At 36.9% G+C, this 22,934-nt stretch overlaps 1 protein-coding gene across 3 annotated transcripts in view; it reads left to right on the top strand.

Annotated features, from left to right (window-relative positions):
• Positions 1–22,934, top strand: part of GBE1 (1,4-alpha-glucan branching enzyme 1) — a 169,916-nt gene that overhangs the window by 56,402 nt on the left and 90,580 nt on the right. For all 3 annotated transcript variants that reach the window (XM_068691224.1, XM_068691217.1, XM_068691208.1), the window contains exons 4-7: positions 8,035–8,160; positions 9,524–9,659; positions 12,024–12,114; positions 12,604–12,813. In XM_068691224.1, coding sequence (XP_068547325.1) covers positions 8,035–8,160; positions 9,524–9,659; positions 12,024–12,114; positions 12,604–12,813 — 563 coding nt within the window. The remainder of the gene's footprint in view (positions 1–8,034; positions 8,161–9,523; positions 9,660–12,023; positions 12,115–12,603; positions 12,814–22,934) is intronic.

Here is a 22,934-nt window from a genome sequence, read left to right as displayed (position 1 = left end):
TATTTATATTAAAGGTAGTCCACTCTCATTATATTAAGTATTGTTAGTTTGACCATATTAAAAGGCACGTATACCAACAATCATTCTAAGGGCTTTCAATCTAATAAATTAATGAAATAATAATAGTGTTTTAGAGCAGCTTATTGGCTTACATGTCTTTCTCTCCTACTCTTTCCTGTCTGTTTCTGCAACTCCAGTATAAATGACAAACCACTGTATAACAAATTTCCTAAAGTGCAAAAATACCATTCTTAATTTCGCGTCTGTAAGAGGTGTTTTTTGTTTTTGTTTTATCAAAAATGTTTTCAAATGAAAATGAGTACCTCAAAACCAAATCACGATGTCTCAATGACAGCTCCTTAATTTTTGATGCTTGGCCCTGTTTCAGCAGCAGCAGGAAAGAGCTGTAGGTGACTTAAAGGAGTGTGTCATAACAATGGAAAACAATACTTGCATGGGGAACTTCAGGAGCTGAAAGCTAAAGGAGTAAGCACTAGGGCTGGAAGTGGGAGAGAGATTGTATATGATCTTATGTGCAGCTTTTACTTGAATGATTCTGCCACTGCTCTGAAGACCTGTGGGGAAGATGAGGTAGCCATGTGAAGCCAACGTGAAAATGAGGATGAAAAGTTAGCACAAAAAGAAATGAGATATTCATGAAAGTGAATTTTAAACATGGTGTCATTTACTGTTATTGCATGGTTTAATCTGTTATAATGATAGCACAATCACATTAAGCTCCATTTTGCACGTTTATATTTTGTTTAAAAAATTCTTACTTGTCCCCAAATGGCATTAGACTTGTGAAACTTTCAGATTCATTGTTTTAGCTAATTCAAGGGAAGAAGTGTGTTTCAAAGGTATAAAAAGCCAACAAACTTCACTGAGTCACAGTAGGTTGAAAGTTGCCTGAATGTAAGTGCTTAGTTTTTACTTTAAATGTTAGACTTCTGCAAGGGGCTGGCAGATCTGCTGCAGGCCACATGGAAAGCCTATGCTTCTTTGGAAAGGCAGAAAGAATACTGGGGTATTTGAGTCTCCAAAATGTTTAATATCTCTGAAAATGGAGGCCACTGAATCTCTCTTATCCTGCCTTGGAAGCACCATTAAATTAAATGGAACCTATTTCAGTTTCTGAATTACTCCAGTTTGTTATTGCCTCTTCTGAAAGGTACTAGAGTGCCCTCAGAATGATGGTTGGTCCCCACTGTGATAAACTGCTTTTGAGAATGGTTCCAAGTGTGTTTTGATGAAGTTTAAATCAACGTACTTAGTTTTACCCTACAGCTTATTCTCCGTGTCACAAATTCAGTACACTCTAGTGGGACAGACACCTTGTCATTTTGGTAATAACATTCTTGTGAGATTGAGATCCTACTTTTTCTATTAGTCCAGCGTTATTAAAATTGGATTGCGTCTTTGCACACTAGTTTTTAAAATAACTTCAGTGATTTTGGGTTACACATTTGCCATACACTTCAGTTTTTCTGGTGATTTTACTTACTCTGGAAGTTTTAACTTCAGAATTAATCACTTCAGCAGAATTGATGCTCAAGCCTCAGGTCACTTTTCACTATCACGGGTGTACTCATCTATGAAATCTACTGAACTAATTATGGTGGTCTCAGATGCTAAACTTCAAATGTGATGAAATTTTCAGATAAAAATGTTGAGAAAAAAAACACCCAGCATCATTGTAATGGAAAATGTAAATAAAGCATGCATTTTTAATCTTCACGTATGAAAGATGAGGAGGCTTAGTGTAGGCACTTCATTTTTGTTTCATTATTATGCATATATAACTTATATTTGTGCCATGTCTTTTAGTGAGTAAAATGACTTTTAAATGATGACTTTTGAAGGATGTTTTCAGTGTCTTTCTGACACTTGTGTGTTTGTGTGAAAGCATTTACTTAATGTGTATACATACTGTACTTCATTTGTCATATGATTCTGGCTTCCAAGGTTGCCAGGGATTTTGAGTTTATTCTTCTTGTGTGAATATATTTACCAGTGGGGGGAGGAACAAAACAAAAAAACAGGTGAGATATCTAATGTTAACATAGGCAAATACTATATGACTAATTTTGAATTTTCCAGAATCTTGCAACATAATTTTCCAGTGGGTAAGATGACTTGGAAAGTACGGGGAAGCAGGTAGAAGCCTCTTTTTGTACAAAATTCTAAATAGAAAGTAAACATTAGGCTAACTGTTGTAAGAGTAAAACGCTTGTCTGACTTGTTTTAAACAAAAGTGTTAGTATAGATGTTAAGTACACTTAAGTACATGCTATGTCTATTAAATGGCTACTGCAAAACTTCTGCATACTATGCTTGTTTATGACACATAGCAGCTACGTTTAATCATCTTTTTTTTTTTTTCTAGCAACCTTATTTGTATTCACAATTGTATGTACATAGGATTATAGAGTGATAAGTCTTGGGAAGGACCTCAAAAAATACCTAGTTTGAGCTCCCTTGCCACGGGGAACACCAGGTTGCTCAGAGCCCCCATGCAACCCAGAATCATAGAATATCCCAAGTTGGACGGGACCTACAAGGATCATAGAGTCCAACTCCTGTCACCACACAGGTCTACCCAAAAATTCAGACCATATAACTAAGAGCACAGTCCAAGCGCTTCTTAAACTCCAAGAGGCTTGATGCTGTGACTGTGTCCCTGGGGACCTTGTTCCAGTACACAACAACCCACTTGTTGAAGAACCTCTTCCTGATATCCAGCCTGAACCTCCCCTGTTGCAGCTTGACACCATTCCCTTGGGACCTATCACTGGTCACTAAAGAGAATAGATCTGTGCCTTCCCCTCCACTCCCCCTTGGGAGGAAGCTGTAGACCGTGATGGGGTCTCCCCTCAGCCTCCTCTTCTCGAGGCTGAACAGGCCCAGTGACCTCAGCCGCTCCTCATACATTTTCCCCTCTAGGGTCTTTTCTGCCTGTGTCGCCCTTCTCTGAACACTCTCTAACAATTCAGTGTCCTTTTTGTGCTGTGGTGCCCAGAACTGCACACAGTTCTCGAGGTAAGGCCGCACCAGCACAGAGCAGAGCGGGACAATCACTTCCCTTGACTGACTAGCAATGCTGTGCTTGATGCACCCCAGGATACAGTTAGCCCTCCTGGCTGCCAGGGCACACAGCTGGCTCATATTCAACTTGCTGTCAACCACAATCCCCCGATCCGCTGGTCTCCAACATCTCATCGCTCAGTCTGTACACAGGGTTGCCCAGCCTTGAACACTTCCAGGGATGGGGCATCCACAGCCTCTTTGGGCGGCCTGGTCCAGTGCCTCACCACCCTCAGAGTAAAGATTTTCTTCCTTATACCTAATTTAATCCTAGCCTGTCTTAGTTTAAAACCATTACCTCTTATCCTGTCACTACCCTCTCTGACAAAGAGTTCCACCCCAGCTTTCCTGTAGGCCTCTTTAGGTAATGGAAGGCTGTTATATAAGGTCTCCCCTGATTCTTCCCTTCTCCAGGTTTAACAATCCCAGCTGTCTCAGCCATCCTTCCTAGGGCAGGTGCTCCAGCCCTCTGTTCATTTTGAGGTCTTCTTTTGGACATGCTCTAACATGTCTGTTCTTTAAAAGTCAGCAAAATGATACTTTATCTTCTTGGAAGGCAGCAAAAATGAAAAAGAAATGGTAAGGAAAACTAGAAACAAGTTGACTGTGTTTTTTTTTTCCTAGGATTTTCTTTAAGTATTAAGTAAGTGAAATAGTTTTGTTGTCATTAGAGGCTAATATTCTGCCACTTTGCTTGTTCCACTTCACAAATGCATGTCGTTACAGTAGTATGTATTTTAGAGTTTTATTAATGGGGCTGCAGGGTTTGTATAAAACAGTATACTGTGCTTCTTCATATAATTTAAGAGGGACATACCTCATAAATGAATTAGGTAAATTCAAAGGCCAATTTGAATCGGCCTGTTTAGCGAACATTCTGATTTTATACATGTTTAGAGAAAGTTGTAGAAATAGGAAATATGAACCTAACTATAAAATGTTGATTGTCTAATCTGTAGCTAGCTTAGCTATGGTTGTGCACCATAACTTTTCAAAATTATTTTGAAATGAGTAAAAAAATCAAATTTAGGGTAAAAATCAAGTATCCACTAAAGAAACTCATAGGTATGTTGTCAAAGGGGCTGTGTAATGACTATTCATTATTGTTCATGAATACATAACCTGTAGCGACATGTGCAGCATGTACATGATGCCTACATCATATATCTGAACACTACAAAGAATGAACCATACCAAATACTTTAGCTATGTAGAACAAGGATTGTTTGTATCTCAGTTTTACATATATGTTTTGTATAATTACCACTTTTATAAAATAAGCTGATTTCTAATTGTCTCAAGAAATGATGAGGCAGATATGGAAATAAAGGCTATTGGACATTTAGCGTTTTTTATCAGCCTTGGGATGAATTGCTGTCTGTTTTGGGGTTTCTTCAACATTTTGCAGGTTGTTTTGCTCATGCTTCAGCTAAACATGATGGCATAGGAGTTCAATCTTAAGATAATTTCTAAAATGTTATCTGAAGTATTTCTATTTGTAATTTATTATAATCAGCTTTCTTCCATCTAGAGGAATAATAAGATAAGTTACAGAGCATGCTTAAGGAAAAGTTTCATAAATGTTATTCATGTAAAATTAAGTAAAAGTTAAGTAAGCATAGGAACCAGAATGGGAATCATTGGGGATCACTTGGAACAGCTCTAAAGAAATTTTGATTTTGCTGCTGTAAATCAGAGAAGGAGATTCAGCCTTACCAATGTCAGTACCATAATGATTCATTTTCTGAGTTAACTACAGTCCTCTTGACTATACTCTCTCTGTATGCACCTTGTGATGTTAAAAAATGAAGGCAACACAGGGGACATTAAGGTTTCTACTGATGGTAATCGCGATGAGGTTCAACCAGATACAGCCATAGCTGCATCTGAAAATGCTCCTTGTTTTAAGAAGACCGTGAAGAAAGTAACACATGTATTTTCTAAATACTTGTTTAAGATAAGTGCTTCCCTTGACTTTTTAGGGGTTTTCTGACACTTGCATAGTTAAATCGTATGGCTTCTATTGTTGAATACATTTCTTCAGAACGTGAGTTTTCATTTCAATTTGTGTAGTTAAACTGTAAGTTGAGTTGTCCTAAATTAAAAGCTAAGATCAAAAAATATTTAGATCATTTTCAGTTAGGAATCAAAGAAAAGTCATTTCTTTATTGAAGGTGTGTGTAAACCCAACACTTGCAGAAAATCATATATTAGCACATCGTGTTTGTGGCTGTATCTTATTAGTATTGCAGCATATGAGCAACACATGTGCACTTCTGCTTCTCAGGAGTTTTATTTGCTGCTGTTAGAATTCTGGCAGAGACAGCTTGTAGGAACTTTCCTGTGTTCCTATAAAAGTCTGTAAGCTCATGAGAAGTCTAACCAACAAACTTGACCTGATAGATGTTTTACATGCTAATGTTGTGTTGCTCAAACTGACTTTTGAAGAACTGATAAATCAAGCACATTGATGGCTCAGAAATGAGGTAGAAGTTCAGTGAGTTTGAATTGAGTGTGCAATAAGAGAAGTTCTGTGATTTTGGATGTACAGAATACGGAGATGAATTAAACTCTTTTGTGCAGCATAACTGTGGAAGTAACTGTTTGCTAATTTAAATGTTTCTAATTTGTTGTTTTCATGAGTTTATTGCGTAATGGATTAAATTATAGAATGCATGACTTGTTTTAGTATTTCATAATAGAGTACACCCCCTTCCATCATTTTTTTTGGATTAAACCAGACCTACATCTAATTAAATGATGTTCTATATTTAGTTGAGTTATCTCATATTAAAATGTGCCCACTTCTCATAACCCTGTGTAGTAATAAATTACACGAGTTTTTTAGAGGAAAAAAGGATTGCTAAGATTAGCTAGATATGGTTGTTATATGCAGTAATTATCTTATTTCTGTTAGATAAATTGGGACAAATTAATAAAACAAGCAATACCATCAAAACTGTGATATCAAAAAGAGTAGGTAGGTAGAGTCATTTGCAATTTGTATCAAAGCTTTTGGGCAGAAAGTTCTTTATATTGTTGATGAAACTTGCAAAAATACCCTTTCGGCCAGCTTTACTAGCACAGCACTCTGGCAGAAGGAGTTTTTCTTGCAGCTGTGCAGAGTTTGCAATAACTTATTCTCAGCTTTTTGGATGAGATGGTTAGTGACCATTACTTCTTTCGAAACCTGTCTGGAAATGGTAGTGAAGCTCAGCATGCTAGAGTCTGTGATAATATACACTGAAAGGCACAGCAATCACAGTTCCGTGCTTTATTCTACCGAATTCCATTAACCTGCCATGTATACTTATTTTCATCTTGTTTTCTACTGTGTTTGGATTGTGGATGCAGATAATCTGTCAAAATAATAAAACATTTGCCACAGGCACAAAGGCAATAGTTTGATAATCATCTCTGTCCAGAAGTCGTCTTAGGAATTAAGAGAAAAAGAAAAGAAAAGAAAACAACAACAAAAAACGGAGCTCAGCCTTCCACCCTTCAAGACTCATTACTATGTCCATAGCTCTCTTTACAGCCACCAACAAAAACAAAGCTACAGTCAGCATCTTAACAAATGCAGAATGAGGAATTTTCGGTGGAAGACCTCAGTGGCTTATGTTTCTGGGTTCTATATTTGCAAGCCTGTTTTGTCATTGCTTGAATGGCAGACAAAACTGTAGGCAAGCAAAACTATACTGACAACAGTTTCCTACACTGAGGAAAGGGGTGAGAGAGAGCAGGATTCCATCAGGATCTCAATAAGAAAGGTCTGACAACTGGCTTCTTAGGATAACTTCTTTAATAAGACAGGGAAAAAGGGAAATACAGATAGTGAGTCTTGCATTGTTCCCAATGAGGGGAATCTGCCCTCCTGTGGCACCAGGCAGAGCTCAGATGGATTGTCCCATGGCACGCTGTTGGGAGTGGAACTGATCTCTGGAGAGAAGTGTTCCCTTCTGATCATTTGAGCTAATTTATACTTTCCACCCCTTGCTTCATATACAGCTTATCTTTTGAAAGGTTGTTGTAAGTTACAGATTATATTAGTAATGTACAGGCTTAGTAAGACCTAATTACATATGCCAAAGTGGTCATGGCCTGTTGAGGGTGGCTGAATCCTGGAATATAACATCTGGAAGGATTCCTGGTACAGTGCTGTCCATCACGTCAATCTTGCTTTTGTTATGTAAAATGATAATACTCCAGAAGAGCTAGGTTTCTTGTGTTTGGTCACTTTTTTTCTGACAAAGTGGAGCGTTCCAAGCTTTTGAAAGGAATGCCTTCTCTTATTTTTTGATTATGATGGTAAAGGTGTCCAGAGAAACTGAAAGACAGCAGAAACACAGAAATTTTAATTTTGTTCTTTACCCTCTTCTTGGCCTGGAAGCTTTCTTGTGCTTGTGTTGATATGTGATCCTGCTCTATACCGTATCAGTCATGATTCACAAAGAAGAAAGAATTAAGATATTAAAATTGCTTTACTAGATTGTTAGCCAAGTAAACAAATCAAGGTTCTCATCTTGGTTATACTGCATGTCTTTTTAAATTTATAAGAATATGTTGGTGTAACAGTGATGACAGAGGAAGTCAGGGAACCTATTGGTAAGGGAAGGCTCTTTTTCCCATTATTTATGTGAAGCTTACATAGGTCTTATATGCTTACATATATCATATGTATAGTTTACATATATTATAAAGGTGAGCTTATCCTCACCTTTTAGCTCATGCTTGTGAACATCATTTCTGACATGCCTGGTTTTTTATTCCTTTACAAATCTTGCCTGTGAATAGGGTTATTCTTTTTTGTCTTAACTAGCATGATGTATTTGTGTGTTCTTTAATTTAAACTTCTGTGTAGCATACTATTTCATTCTCTTCTATGGTTTACATAGTGGATGTTGCATGAATTATATTTGACTGCATTGTTACGTTATGGTTGTTTTATAGGTGGTGATTCGTGCTCAAAATGGCGAACTGCTCTATCGTATTTCACCTTGGGCAAGATATGTAGTCCGTGATCAAGATAAAGTGAATTACGATTGGGTACACTGGAATCCACCACAATCATATATAGTAAGGCTTAAATACTGTTTTAAAAAGGTGTATGAAAATGTGTATCCTAACCTCTTAGTATTCTTATTTGGAAAAAAAATAGGCTTTCCACAAAAAGAGAGTTAATATACTAGTTAGAATAACCACCTGAGAAATGAAGGGTTTATGGTCAAGACTGCCAGAAACAAATTAATGATGGATGTTTGAGCTACTTTTCCAATCTTCCATTGAACATATACATTAAAAAAAAAAAATCAATCTATTAAAATGGTATTACCTTTCCACATACTGGACAAATTCAATGGCTATTCCAAGGCTAGGTGGTCATGGTCCTTCCCTGATCCAGAGGAGGGACCCGGGTTTAGAACTAATTACCTACAAGTACGAAGTTCAGCGCCAGTAAGAAGTCAACACTGTATGAAGTAAGAAATAGTCATTAAAAGTAAAGTGTTCAAGCTCTGGTATAATTATGTTTTTTACATATCAGGAAAATCCGCTTACAGATTTTAAATCCATCTTTTCATGCAGTGCTGCAAGTGATGGGCAGGATTGACAACTCCTTATGTGGTATGTGAGGAATACCCTAGGAAAACATTCAGGACTTCAGACTGGCATATTATTATAGTTTCCCCCCCTCCTTTTCCCCCCCTCTCCCCAAATAACAATATGCAGGGCATTCTTTGTGAGATATTGCTGACTTTTGAGTTGGGTTTTAGCACCCACCTCAAATGATGAAGTATCTGCTTGCCAGGGTAACTCGTATGTAAAATCTCTTTAAAAACAAAACAAAAAAAGCAAACATTGCATAATCTACAGTAACTTACATATTTAGATGTATAGTCCGTATGAATAAAGTGACCTACCCTGCTTCTATAATGCTCTGTGACTACTAGATCCTCTATAGGAAGAGTAGTTGAGAAAGAACTGGAAATGCAGCAGTTTTTATGACCCAGAGGAGGCAAGAACATTTAGGGTGCAGCAAGCCCTTACTGAGTTATGTCAGATAAAAGGATTTGATTCTTTTTACAAGTAGGGAGGTGCCTAGTGAAAGTAAAATACAGGTAACAAACCTTAACCAGAACTTTATGTTCTTCATACTGTCTCCTATAACTTGTTTACTGTTCACATATATATGTGTTTGTTTTAACTGGTTTTGTTTTAACTTGTCAATCTCAAATATTGAAATGACAAATAGAAAAAAAATACTTTTTTTTTAAATTGGGAGAGGAAGGAATAAAAATCTTGGGGCGGGGGGAGGGAAATGTGTTTTGAGAATTAGCTTTTCTTAGTTTCTTCTTGAAAGAATTTTGTTTTGAAAAATAACTAAGTGTAAACCCTTGTATCCTGTTGCGTCCTAATGACAACTGCTTTTTTTTCTTTATAGCGTAAGCATCGTTCCCCTGAGAGATTAAAAAGCCTAAGAATCTATGAATCTCATGTGGGAATTGCTTCCCCAGAAGGGAAAATAGCTTCTTATAAAAACTTCACATACAATGTACTACCTAGAATAAAGGATCTTGGTAAGTAATAACACAGATACTTGCAGAGATCTTTTTTTAATGTGCCTGTGCTCTTATTAGAAAATGTAATTATCAAGTGTCTATTAGTTGTGTTGTTATGTTGGTGTTTTTTTTGCATTTTCAAGTGAAAATGCAAAAATAGATTCTTGAGGCAGCAAAAATAAAGTGAAATCTGTGGAAAATAAATGCAGACTGAAGTAAAATATGAAACAAAATCTAATCAACAGATTTTAAAGTAAAATGTGGTTCTAAAGGCCTAGATAAAAATTGGAGGGCAATTTGCTTTCAGCATGGCTTGCTTTCCACTTGAAAACAGATCTGTTGTATGATAGTCTTTGGGAAAATACAGTGTTCTTAATTGGTTTACTAATCTACATCTTGCATTTTAGAGAAGACAATGAAATATATGTGGTTAGAAAGGATTGTCCTTTTGTTTGACAGAAAAAGTGTGCTAATCGTTTTTTTTCTATTGCTTAACAGTTGCTTTGAAGTGTCAGAACATGTTAACTTTAAACATGAGAAATCCTCTCTTAGAAAAGAACTTCTAGTATATTGGAGGGCATACATGAAGTAGCTGGCATGATTAAATCAAGAAGCATAGCAAACTGTTCATCTCAATCTGTCTAGTGATTTTTCTCATTTTTATTTTTAAATTCTTGTGTTGTCTTCTCACTATTTATGTAAAGGACAATATTAGAACTTGTTAACTTTTATTTCCTGTGATGAAATATGTTTTATTGCACTGAAATGTCAAAGGTTGACGTGCATAGCTGATATCTCCATGCATGGTGGCTGTGCTTATTGGTTGTTTGTTTTTTACTTATCAGAGTGCCTGTAGAAGCTATATGTCTTTCTTGTAGGGTTACTTGTTGTTTCAGTGTTGCACGAAGCATGTTTTTTACCTTTCAATAAAGTTGAGTTTGTAGGTAGGGATGAGTGAGTATGCACGTCTAGAGGCCCTCACAAAATACATTTGGATTGTTCGTTAAATATCTACATGTATGTTTCTTTAACTGCTGTCAAGATATTTTCTTCTTTCCAGGAGCTTAATAGGTCTACCAGAACTATGGCATCTTTCTGCTTTACATACAGGTTGTTCTTTGGGGAGCAGAAATGTCATTAAAAGGCTGATATACCACTAAATAAAAGGAATACTAAATTTTGGGTATGCAGAACATGATGGCTATTGCTCTTATTTTAAGTGAGCAAAGTCTGTGGGAATTGTATTTCTTTTTTAGGAAAAGTTTTTAAGGGATATTTGATTCAATTTTGAAATATCTTGTTACCTGAGCTTAAAGACATCAATATTTCAAAAAAGCTGAGATATTAATAACTTGTAGAAATATATGCATTAAAATTGCAAAATAGTAAAAATGAGATTAATTCAGTGCAATTATTTTCAGAAATGCTGTAAATAAATACAGTGAGCTTGAATTATAAAATATTGATGCATCTGACAAACTGCCGAGCTCATGCCATCTACTGATAACTTGTTTATGGGTGTGAAAACAAAGCCAATAACAGAAGTATCTGGCTTACACTAGAGAATGAAGTGAAGATTTTGGTTAAACTAATAAAGAGAAGTGATGCGGTTGTGGGTGTCTCAACAGACTGTAGGTTAAACTTAGAAGTTATCTTTTGATGACCATCCTTAATGGCTAGCTAACTGCAGCGCTTATTTGCTGGCACTAAAGATATCTTGGTTCAAAAGTATAGTAAGTAGTTCCATTGTTAGTATGTTATTTTCCTTTTTAGATTTCTCTCCCTTAATACTGCACTGAAACACTTTGGGTGATACAAGGGACACTGACCGCTACACTCTTGTATTGTCTTGGTTCTTTGGTAAACTCAGAACAAAAGTGCATTACTTCTGTCTCATCTTTCTTTTGAAAGATTATTATAGAGGGGGCATGTAATCATTAAACTTTTTGTGAGTGGTAAGACTAAGACTATTATGAGGGATAAGGTATAGTGCATTCCTCCCACCCCATGATCAATGCTGCAAGTATCAAAAGTGAACAGATGCGCATAGTCAAATTAAGATTATATTTGTATTCTGAAGTCAAGTTAAGATAATATTTGCATAACACTCATTTTTAGATGCATTTCATCTCTCAGTTCTAGTGATACATAGATCACTTAAAGATAGAACTTTCCATTTTTAATGGAAAGTCATGCAAGTGTAAACTGTTAGGTAGAACTACCTCTTGAGAGAAACTGAATCTCTAGTTAGGTGCTGATTATGCATTACAGTTAAACCAGACAAAATAAGAGAAGGAATTGGTAAGTTACAGGAGTCGAATCCTTTTTTAAATTATCTTTAACAATAGGGGTGTGTTTGTTTTATGTCTTATGTTTCTATAGGCTATAACTGTGTTCAGCTGATGGCTATTATGGAACATGCATACTATGCCAGTTTTGGTTACCAGGTCACAAGCTTCTTTGCAGCATCAAGGTAGGTATAAGTACTTCAGCATCTCTTTTGTACTTTACCTTACTCCCCACCTGTTGAAATCAGTGTGCCTGTGTTTATTTGCAAGTAGTAGTTTAATGGAAAGAGAAAGTACAGGCTTAGGTATTTGCTTATAGCTTCCTCTTAAGTCTGAAATCAATTTGGCAGTGATCACCTGTTCTGTGAATCACTTCGTATATCATACAAACCAAAGCTGTAACTGTAGCTGTCACGGTATATTCCAGCTAATCCAGCTTCAGCTGCATGCACAAATGTATAATGGTATTTTAAAAATAAAAAAAATAAAAAAAATAACTGTCGGTTTTAATCAATAATTACTACTTCAGAGGGTGAAAAAAAAACCTCTATATACAATTGGAAACTAGGTGATGAACTGGTGACATTTGTGTTTTTACTGTTAGTAATGGTAAGTATTTTTGGCTTAAGTTCAGATTGCCCCCCTTACAACACATTGCTTTTTCATGCTGATAGCCGTTACGGAACTCCAGATGATCTAAAGGAAATGATTGATGTTGCTCACTCAATGGGTATCACTGTTCTGCTGGATGTCGTGCACAGCCATGCATCAAAAAACTCTGAAGATGGTCTCAACAAATTTGATGGTACAGATTCTTGTTTCTTCCATTCCGGTCCTAAAGGAACTCATCAGCTCTGGGACAGCAGGCTCTTTGATTATTCTAAGTAAGTATGCAATGTCATTTCGAGTGTTTAAATGATAATTACCTCTTACGAATTACATTAAAGTTGCACTACTTGCCAAACCAGAAAAAAAAAAAAGTAATTTGGATTGCTTAACAGTTACAATATGCTGAGGTAAATTCACCTATTTTGATAAATATTTAAAAACTAAGATTAAATGCATTCAATTTTTGTTGTTAATCTTTTATCTATGACTATATGTGACCAACATTTTGCAGGTATGTATTTTTAATATGCAAACAATTATATGTAGTAATTTTATATATTTTAAATATATTCAATTATTTGTTAATATATAGAGAAATGTCTACCTGTCTATAAGTATATACTGAATAATTCTGTGTATATATACTATATATTTAATTATAAATGCATATTTAAGTAGAATATATATATATAAAATATAAGAATAAGAAAAACTGAGTAAAACTTGTAATCTCTGGAAATCTGTTGTCAAACTGTTGGACAGTTGAAATGCAGTAAAGGTTTTGGCCCAGGCCAAGTAGCTCTATTCCAAATCTTTACAGAGATGGGTCAACAGTTAATACAGAGCAGAGGTCGTTTTCAGTAGAGTAGGCAGATTGCTTGCAGGCATCTTGGTTTGGAGCCTAAAGAAATTACATGTAGAGTCTGTTCTGAGCAGTATGTCCCAGGGTCTAGAGACCTAGTCCAGGCACACTTAATTTGCTAGTATAAATGTACTGTGTGCCAACACATTAATGCTAGGTGACTATTAGCATCTAGTTTGTGTACCATTGAGGTACTGGGTGGGAACTTGTATGCTGAATATTTAGTTGTTTTACGTAGTGATAGGTGGAGGTAGGGGGGACGACAAGTAGCTAGCTTTTGTCTCCTCTTTTTTTTTTTTTCAACTTCTTCTCTGAACCACCTTGATTTCAGCCTTTACTTGGCTTTGATTCTTCTCCTAAACATCCCACAATAAGTTTGATGCAATCCCACAATCTCCTTAAAACACTTTTCAATACATTTTATATAGTTCAACAGACCTCTTATTCCATAATAAATTTGCTTTCTTTGCATCCTCTTGAGATGTATGATAATTTGTTTTTCTTATTTTATCAATCACAAAATTGTGGTTTAACCTCTTCAAGGTTATGCTTGAGTAGTTCCTTCAGTGGCTCATCAGTCAGCAGTTTAAGAGTTCTGCTCTATTGTTAATCTGTTTCTTATTAGGGTATGTGTGCTTGCAAGTTCAATTTACAGTTGTTTTTTTTTTCCTGTTTTCTCTCCCTTGCTTTCCTTGAATTGCCATTAATTGGATATTGTTATGTTGCAGATGTCCTTAAACCTTGGATCAGAATTCTGTAGGTTCTGGTAGTTGCAAAAAAAATACTTTTTTTTTTATATTGTACTCATAGGCTATGCTCTTGGCTGACGGTTTCATAACTAATGGGGACTGTAAGTGTTTAAGAAGGTCACTCTTGCAGAAGTAATGTTACATAGCATAGGTCAACTTTTTAATGGAAGCTCTTGCACAGTAACTCACAATTTCAATTAAACTGAGTGACCAGTGTAATATGTGACTTATGCACTGTACTACTTAATAGGATGAGCTGTTATTAATTTCCTTTTTTATTTAGGATAATTTTACAATAAATTCAGATGGCCTTCTTGAATTGTGCTTTTAATTATTGCAACATATGCATTGTAGTTTGTCCAAACATAACCATTTCCTTCTTGGGTTGCTTCCTATTAATCTTTGAATCCATGTGCAAGTAAACTCCATTTTGGATAACCCTAAAGCTTTAATATAATACAATAATGCTTCACATTTTATTACATTTTGTACTTACGGATAATCAAACAAGTGTGTTGTGATACAAACTTATCCAGTGAGGAAATTAATTGAATGCAGTTATGGACCTTTTTTGTATTCCAAGCAGAGGCTGGTTGTTCTTATTGGTGAAGCAAGCGGTGATGTTATTGAGTGTTTGGGAAGATAGGTAAATGAACAAAATACGAAACAGTTTTTAGGTAGAACTAGGCAATATTAAGCATCTATTCAGAACAAAAGAACTTCCTACACAGGTCTGTTTAGTTAATGATACATATATTCTTTGAGGAGGAGCACTGCTGCATAATTAGTCCTTATATTATGTGATTGGGGTAGACATCAGACTACAAGAGCCATAAGGGAGACAGAATAGATGAGAAACCAGTAGACTAGAGCTTCTGAGTATATTTCCTATTGAAGATCTTGTATGTCATTCTTTCTCTATCCCCCGTCCTCTAGTGAAATGCATCAAATTCAGTTTTCCTGTTTTAAACTTTTAGGGAAGTCCCTTCTTCACCTTTAAGCATAGGATGCTATGTAGTAAACTGGTTTTAGTCTTAAAGGTTTTCTTTAATCCTTTTATCTGAAACACTGAAGGTGTAACAATTGTGTTTCTTCGTGCTCAGAAATTCCAGAAAAATGTTAAATGAGCAGCTGTCATCAGAAAGAGGTAGACTCAGTTGTTTTTTTTCAACACTAGCTTTTATTAGAAATAGTGTATCCAGTAGGACTAGGGAAGTGATTGTCCCCCTGTACTTGTCTCTGGTGAGGCTGTACCTCGAATAATGTGTTCAGTTTGGGCCCCTCACTAAAAGAAGTACATTGAGGTGCTGGAGTGTGTCAAAAAAAGGGCAGCTAAGATGGTGAAAGGTCTAGAGAACAAATCGTAAGAGGAACAGCTGAGGGAACTGGGGTTGTTTAGCCTGGAGAAATGGAGGTTCAGAGACCTTATTGCTCTCTACAGCTACCTCTAAGGAGGCTGTAGCTGGGTGGGGATTGGTCTCTTCTTTCAAGCAACATGATAGGACAAGATGAAAAGGCCTCGAGTTGTGCCAGGGGAGGTTTGGGTTGGATATTAGGAAGAATTTCTTTACTGGAATGGTTGTGAGGCAATGGAACACGTTGCCCAGGGAAGTAATTAAGTCATCATCCCTGAAGGTATTCAAAAGATGCATGGATGTGGTTCTTAAGTACGTGGTTTAGTGGTAGACTTGTCAGTGCTAGGTTAATAGTTGGACTTGATGATCTTAGAGGTCTTTTCCAGCCTAAATGGTTCTAAATGATTCTAAAATAAATAACACCAAACACAGTCTATTGAATAGTATACAGAATAGTATCTCTTTCCTTCTGTAGTGGGGAAAAGCTGTTAAATCTACAGGTCCTTAGACATCAAATGCAAAGAATGCTCAATTTACACTGGGGTTGAGAGAAACTAATTTTCTGCCATGAAGAAAATTAAGAAACAATTGCTTTATCAGTTTAGTCTGTTAATATTTTCTTTGAATGCCCAGACTTAAAGAACATTGTTTTAGATAATTTGCATGATTATTCTGTTGTCTAGGAATGTGAATGTGAATGCTTACCATAACAGAAGGTGGCAAAGATCTATATCCATGCAAAAAAAAAAAAAAAAAAAAAAAGGCAAAACAAACAACAACAACAAAGCTATTAAAAGTAAAACTATTCAACCTAGATGTTGCATCTCTAGCACCACAGTGTAATATAAGAAGATAAAAGCATGTCATGTTTTTTTTGTGACAACATGTAATGAGAAGCAGAATGTATTTTTAATCCATGTTTATATAAGTGTTGCATAAACAGTGAACTTCTTTGGTAAATTGTAAACAACTTAAAAATTATCCTTTTCAAGGTGGTGTGATGTGAAAATAAAACCTCAATTTCAGTGAAAAGAGAACTTGGAAGTAAAATAACTGGATTGGTAAAATATTTTCTGCTTAAATTTTCTTGAAAACAAGTATTGTTGATTTTTTCTTTAAAAAAACTTCAAAAATAAACCTCCACTTTCATAATTTTGATGTTTTTTCCCCTGTTTTTCTAGTATCTGGAGCTGGGCAGTTTTTTCCTCAATCATGTTAATTTTGTGAATCTATCTTTCCATTCCCTCTTGTTCTTCCACTCTTGTATCCCTTAAATCAAAGCAAACCAAAACCCAAACTCACAAACTGTGGGTGGGAACTGGGGTTTCTTTTAAGTTTCTGTTTTGAAAAATAATATTGCTTTTTATATAATTTGTCCTGATTGATATTAAAATGTGGTTTTCCTCTCCCTGAATTCAGGAAAGGATAATGCTGTAAGGTAAGAGACACTACAAGCTCTGGACCTGTAGTTTACTTGGCACAGTGTAGTTCATTCTGTGGTAAATTAAGTACCTTGTTTCTTCTATGATCCTGTTTGATACAGCTCACTCAAAATGCATATTAAGTAAGGATTCTGCTTTTAATTAACATAACACAAGCTAAGTGTTTCACTTCTTCCCTACTCAAATCATATTTGAACATTATCCAGCTGCCAAGTTCATTAGAAGTGTCACTATAGACCCTGTAGACCAGGTGGGATCACAACCAGAGTAGCTGATTGTGTTTTGATTTAAATTCATTCATCAATTCATCTGCATATAGCAAATGTGTCTAAAATACAAAACAGGTAAAACAATTTAAAAAGAATTAAGAACAAGATATTACCTAGCAAAGATGTTTGCCATTTGATTTCATTCTCCTTGTAAAAGATGCTGCCCTTCCTTGGCTTGTTAAGATCTGAGAGAATTATTTTAATTTTTTTAGACTGTTTTCTTCTCTCATAGGTTTTGTTAGCTTCTACTCTTTGTTAAGCTAATTCTAAGGGACAGTAAGTATCCAGATAAATGCAGATATCTAGGAAAATGATAAAACTTGGTAAAAATAGTGTGATGCTCTAATTTTTTTTCTTATTAATTCTGTGACATCTGAATATTTAGCCAAAATTTTAAGTTGTTGTTCAATCTAGGGGAAGAAGTTGGCACAAAAGTTGGAGTTTAGATTTAATCCTGTTCTTAATTAGTAAGTGCTGCTTCCTTGAACATAGCAATTTAATCAGCAAGTTACAAGGTTCTGGGGCCAGCAGACATCCCAAGAATCTCTCGTAAGGCTTTTTTTGAGGCTCTGTTTTTAAGAGCAAATTTTTGGATGAAATTTTATGTACTTGTGCTTCAGTTCTTCTTTGCAGGCACCAAATCATAGCTAGTGGGAATGCTTTGGCCTGTCCACCTACAACTTCTGTCTAGTTTGTATTTGTTGGCAATACTACTCCAGTTTGGGAATAAAGGCTTGTAATGTTGTAGAGGAACTGAAATTTGCTTAACTAAGCCATGTAATGCAAGAAATCTCATTTTTTTTAATCTTCCTTCTTCAATTTTATATAGTAGGTATCAAGTGATGTTCAAATGTGCTTTGAAATGCTATAGGTAGGGTTCAGAGTATATACTCTGTGTCCCACAAGTCACAGCAATTTATATCAGGGCAGCAGATGACATTCTGGTCGCCTGCTGGAGAACCAGATGTCTTCTCCAGCTCAGTCTTCTGAGCTGTTCACACAGCAGTTCCTGAATTCTGCAGACTATAGTTCAAGTTGCTCAGGTTGTTGGTTTTTAGGTGTTTGTTTTTTTTCCTTCCCCCACAGTTTCTATTAAAGTGGGTTATATACTACTGTAGTTCAGAAACAGCTTTTAAACTGCTGTCAGTGCAGCAGGAGTTGAATAGATGCCTGGAGAGTGATTCAGCTGCCCAAGTACACATTTAGCTCTGTTTTAGAGTGCATGTCCTCTAGCTGCATCTCCAGAATGGTGTGGGTCACCTGGAGGATCTGTGTCCTGTGTTCTAGCCTCATGCAGGTATATTGGATGCTCCCTTACATCACACTTCTGCTTGGATGCTGAGACAGTGGATCTTTCTGCCACCTCGTGCTTAAATCCAGTATAGCTCTGCACAGTATTTCATGGGAAAAGATGTCCACTGGTCTCAATAGTAATTTACTGCACTTGTGGATCTTAAAGGCATGTTGATCTTCTAACGTTTTCCACAACCTCTGTTAAGGTCAATATTTAATTTTTGCTTAAACAGCTGTTCTTTACCTAAGACCATTTTACTTTGTTCTTGCTCCCAACTGCCCTAATCTTTAGTCACCAGAGTTGTTGTTATTAGGTGGAATGACTTGGCAAATGTTCCTTCAGATATTAATGTTTGGTTAGTAATAATTTTCTTAACTTAAATGTTCAGAGAAATCTTCCAGGCATAAGTAGACGACAATTCAATGTTGAGCTCTTCTACATGATCACCTGCTTGCCCTTCAAGTGGCACTTGAAGGGCAAGCAGGTGATCAGGCCCAGTCAGCATGGGTTTATGGAAGGCAGATCCTGCTTGACGAACCTGATCTCCTTCTATGACAAAGTGACGCGCTGGGTGGACGAGGGAAAGGCTGTGGATGTGGTCTACCTTAACTTCAGCAAGGCTTTTGACACCGTCTCCCACAGCATTCTCCTCAAGAAACTGGCTGCTCTTGACTTGGCCTGGCGCACGCTTCGTTGGGTTAGAAACTGGCTGGATAGCCGGGCCCAAAGAGTCATGGTAAATGGAGTCAAATCCAGTTGGAGGCCAGTCACTAGTGGCGTCCCCCAGGGCTCGGTGCTGGGGCCGGTCCTCTTTAATATCTTCATCGATGATCTGGATGAGGGCATTGAGTGCACCCTCAGTAAGTTTGAAGATGACACCAAGTTAGGTGCGTGTGTCGATCTGCTTGAGGGTAGGAAGGTTCTGCAGGAGGATCTGGATAGGCTGCATTGATGGGCTGAGGTCAACTGCATGAAGTTCAACAAGGCCAAGTGCTGGGTCCTGCAGCTGGGGCGCAATAACCCCAAGCAGAGCTACAGGCTGGGAGATGAGTGGTTGGAGAGCTGCCAGGCAGAGAAGGACCTGGGAGTGATGGTTGATAGTCAGCTGAATATGAGCCAGCAGTGTGCTCAGGTGGCCAAGAAGGCCAACAGCATCCTGGCTTGTATCAGAAACACTGTGACCAGCAGGGCTAGGGAGGTGATCGTCCCCCTGTACTCAGCTCTGGTGAGGCCGCACCTCGAGTACTGTGTTCAGTTTTGGACCCCTCGCTACAAGAAGGACATCGAAGTGCTTGAGCAGGTCCAGAGAAGGGCGACGAAGCTGATGAGGGGTCTGGAGAACAAGTCTTAGGAGGAGCGGCTGAGGGAGCTGGGCTTGTTCAGCCTGGAGAAGAGGAGGCTCAGGGGCGACCTTATCGCTCTCTACAGATCCCTTAAAGGAGGCTGTAGTGAGGTGGGGGTTGGCCTGTTCTCCCACGTGCCTGGTGACAGGACGAGGGGGAATGGGCTAAAGTTGCGCCAGGGGAGTTTTAGGTTAGATGTTAGGAAGAACTTCTTTACTGAAAGGGTTGTTAGGCACTGGAACAGGCTTCCCAGGGAAGTGGTGGAGTCACCATCCCTGGAAGTCTTCAAAAGACGTTTAGATGTAGAGCTTAGGGATATGGTTTAGTGGGGACTGTTAGTGTTAGGTTAGAGGTTGGACTCGATGATCTTGAGGTCTCTTCCAACCTAGAAATTCTGTGATATCAGATTTCCGTGGGAGTTAAAATACGTTGACTTATGTGGGAGCATCACTATGGCTTGAAAGAGTTGATTTCCTGGAAGAACCCTAATGCTTTAAGGGATATTACTGTATTAAAGATTATGGTTCCTTGCTTAATGCACTTGAGGAAACTTGGCACATCAGAATTAGTTAGGGAATGCAGATAATCTGGTGTTTATGTTTGACCCTGTCCATCTCAGGGTCACTGTTCTTGTGTGTCTTAACAAGTCTAAAGATGTTATGCTCAACTGCAACCTACCACTGTGTCCTTTTTGTGTGTTAACTATAGGGTTTAAAGATTACTAGTACATTCCTAGCTTCCGTAAGACACCTGAGGAGTCTTTCTGGGTTATCCTCTCCAGACTCCCTGCTTTTTTGCTTTTACAGTTCCATACCTTTCACTGTTTTTCCTCTTTGGACCTTTGAGCTAATAATCTTTATTTCAATTATCCTTTGTAACTGTGTTTCTTACCTTGCATAGCTCTATTTTAAAGACACTTTTACTACTTTCTCTCAACTAAGACGTTTCCTTAGAAGCTTAATCCATACTGGTTTTGGGACACCATGCTCATTGGGAGGGGAGAAGGAAAGATGCAGGGGAAAAATTAGAAGAGATTTAATGTAACATATACAAAAGAGTGGATTCTCCAAAGTGTATGTGTAGCCAATGAATGATTCTCTTCCTCAACTTTTGAGGATGTAGTCAGATATAGCTGCATTTATGCAGTAGCAATGACATCCAGTGGCAGGTCATGTTTATCACAAATGTGTATTCCTTGGGGACATATTTTGATCATAATTCCAACTAGATTAAAATTAATACAGAAACAGTTGTCAATGAACCAGATTCTCAGTCAGTCATTTAATGATTTTTTTTTTTTTTTGTACACTGATTCTAAGGTAATTACCATAGGAACAGAAGTGTAAGTTGTTTCATGATGTAAAAACCTTCAGCTATGTTGACTTTAATTTGTTTTCTACTACTCTACCTTCACTAAGTACAGGAAAGCAGTGTATTTACAGATCCCAATAGTATGCATTAGCATTGGAATTGGATTTGGCTGGCAAAGATTGTTTTGTAATGACTAACAGTTTTTAAGAAAGCACTGCTTGTGATGCAATAGTAAGATTTTATTCCCTCTTCTCTCTCCCCCCCCCCCCAAGCTCATATATTTATTTTGATTATAGTTTGACTTTAGAAACAAAAGAAATAAACAACAACAACAAAAACTGCCTGCATGTGTCCTTAGCGCTCTATTTCTGATAGACTGAACTTTATGAAGGTGACTATAAAGGCACCAAAGTACTTTACAAAAACTTCTATACCTTTAACATGCTTGTGAAAATCATTTGTTACCTTGTTTTCCACTCCTTTTAGTTATAATTGTAGATGTCAGCAAGAAGGCACTTTAAATTACATAATTGGAGTTGTAGCATTCATTAATAGATTGCCTTCCTTGAAGGGAATGAGTAGTGGAAACATCAACAAAAGTAATGAAATACTAGAAATATTATTAAATATTAGAAGTGCAATTGTTTCACTGTACTGTACCGATACGACAGAGTAGGAGAGTTTAAATACAGAGATGCTCTGCAACTTAGAAAATAGTGTGTGAATGTGTAAATTTCTTTCAAGTATCCAGTTTCTCATAATAACATGCAATGCAGCAACCATAGCTCTACATGAAGTCTCTGTAATGCAGCTACACAAGAAGAGTTATATATCAATATATTGATTTATTACCATAAAGCAAAGACTGAAAAATTGCAGCCAATGGTTCTAAACTGTCAGATGGTCTATCTTAAAATATTCAGGTCACCACTGGTAGCCAATTGAATTCATTCTTATCTTGAAGAGCACAATTACTCTTACCTGAATTTAATTATGGTATTTCAGTAATATCATCATCTAGTCTAAAATTAGATCAATTCAAGACATTGTAGAGAATCATTCCTCATCAGTCTAAATGTCATAATGATCTTGCTTTTAGTAATCCACACTAAAATTGACAGCTTTCACAGCATTCTTATGTTATTGCTGCAGCATGTTATGTGAGCAGTTCAATAGGTGCACTGTAACTGTTGTGAATAGGAGCTTTTGCTGTGTGGTGAAAAGGTGATGTTTATATAGATTTGAGATTAGAGAGTATATAAGGAAAATGCCACAAATGAAGAGGGGTCCAAATAGGGATGCATGCAAAGAAGTTACACGTTAAAGGAAGATAAGGCATGCTACCTCTCATGGCAGGGAAGGAGAGTAGGATCATTAAGGCAATTGCCATTTTTTTCTGACCTTAATGTATGTATTGTGTAATATACAGATAATTGAAATCCAGTTTTTGAAAGCTCATGGAAGAGAGACAAAACGGATAATAATGGAATAAAATGATTAAGAACCATATCTAGAAAGTAGAAAACAATCAACTGGCAGTTTTATGTGTAAGGTAAACCTTTTCCAAAAATCAATTGTTTATTTATGGCCATGTTGTGGTTTAACCCGGTCGGCAGCTAACACCACACAGCCGTTCGCTCACACTTCCCCCTCCCTCTCTGGGATGGGGGAGAGAAATAGGAAAGTGAAGCCCGTGAGTTGAGATAAAGACAGTTTATTAAGACAGAAAAATAATAATAACAATAATGATGATAATAGTACTAGTACTAAT

The sequence above is a fragment of the Anas acuta genome, chromosome 1 (genome assembly GCF_963932015.1).
Source record: "Anas acuta chromosome 1, bAnaAcu1.1, whole genome shotgun sequence".
NCBI lineage: Eukaryota > Metazoa > Chordata > Aves > Anseriformes > Anatidae > Anas > Anas acuta.
Note: the sequence above shows the minus strand (reverse complement) of the source record. Positions and strands in the feature narration are given on the sequence as shown.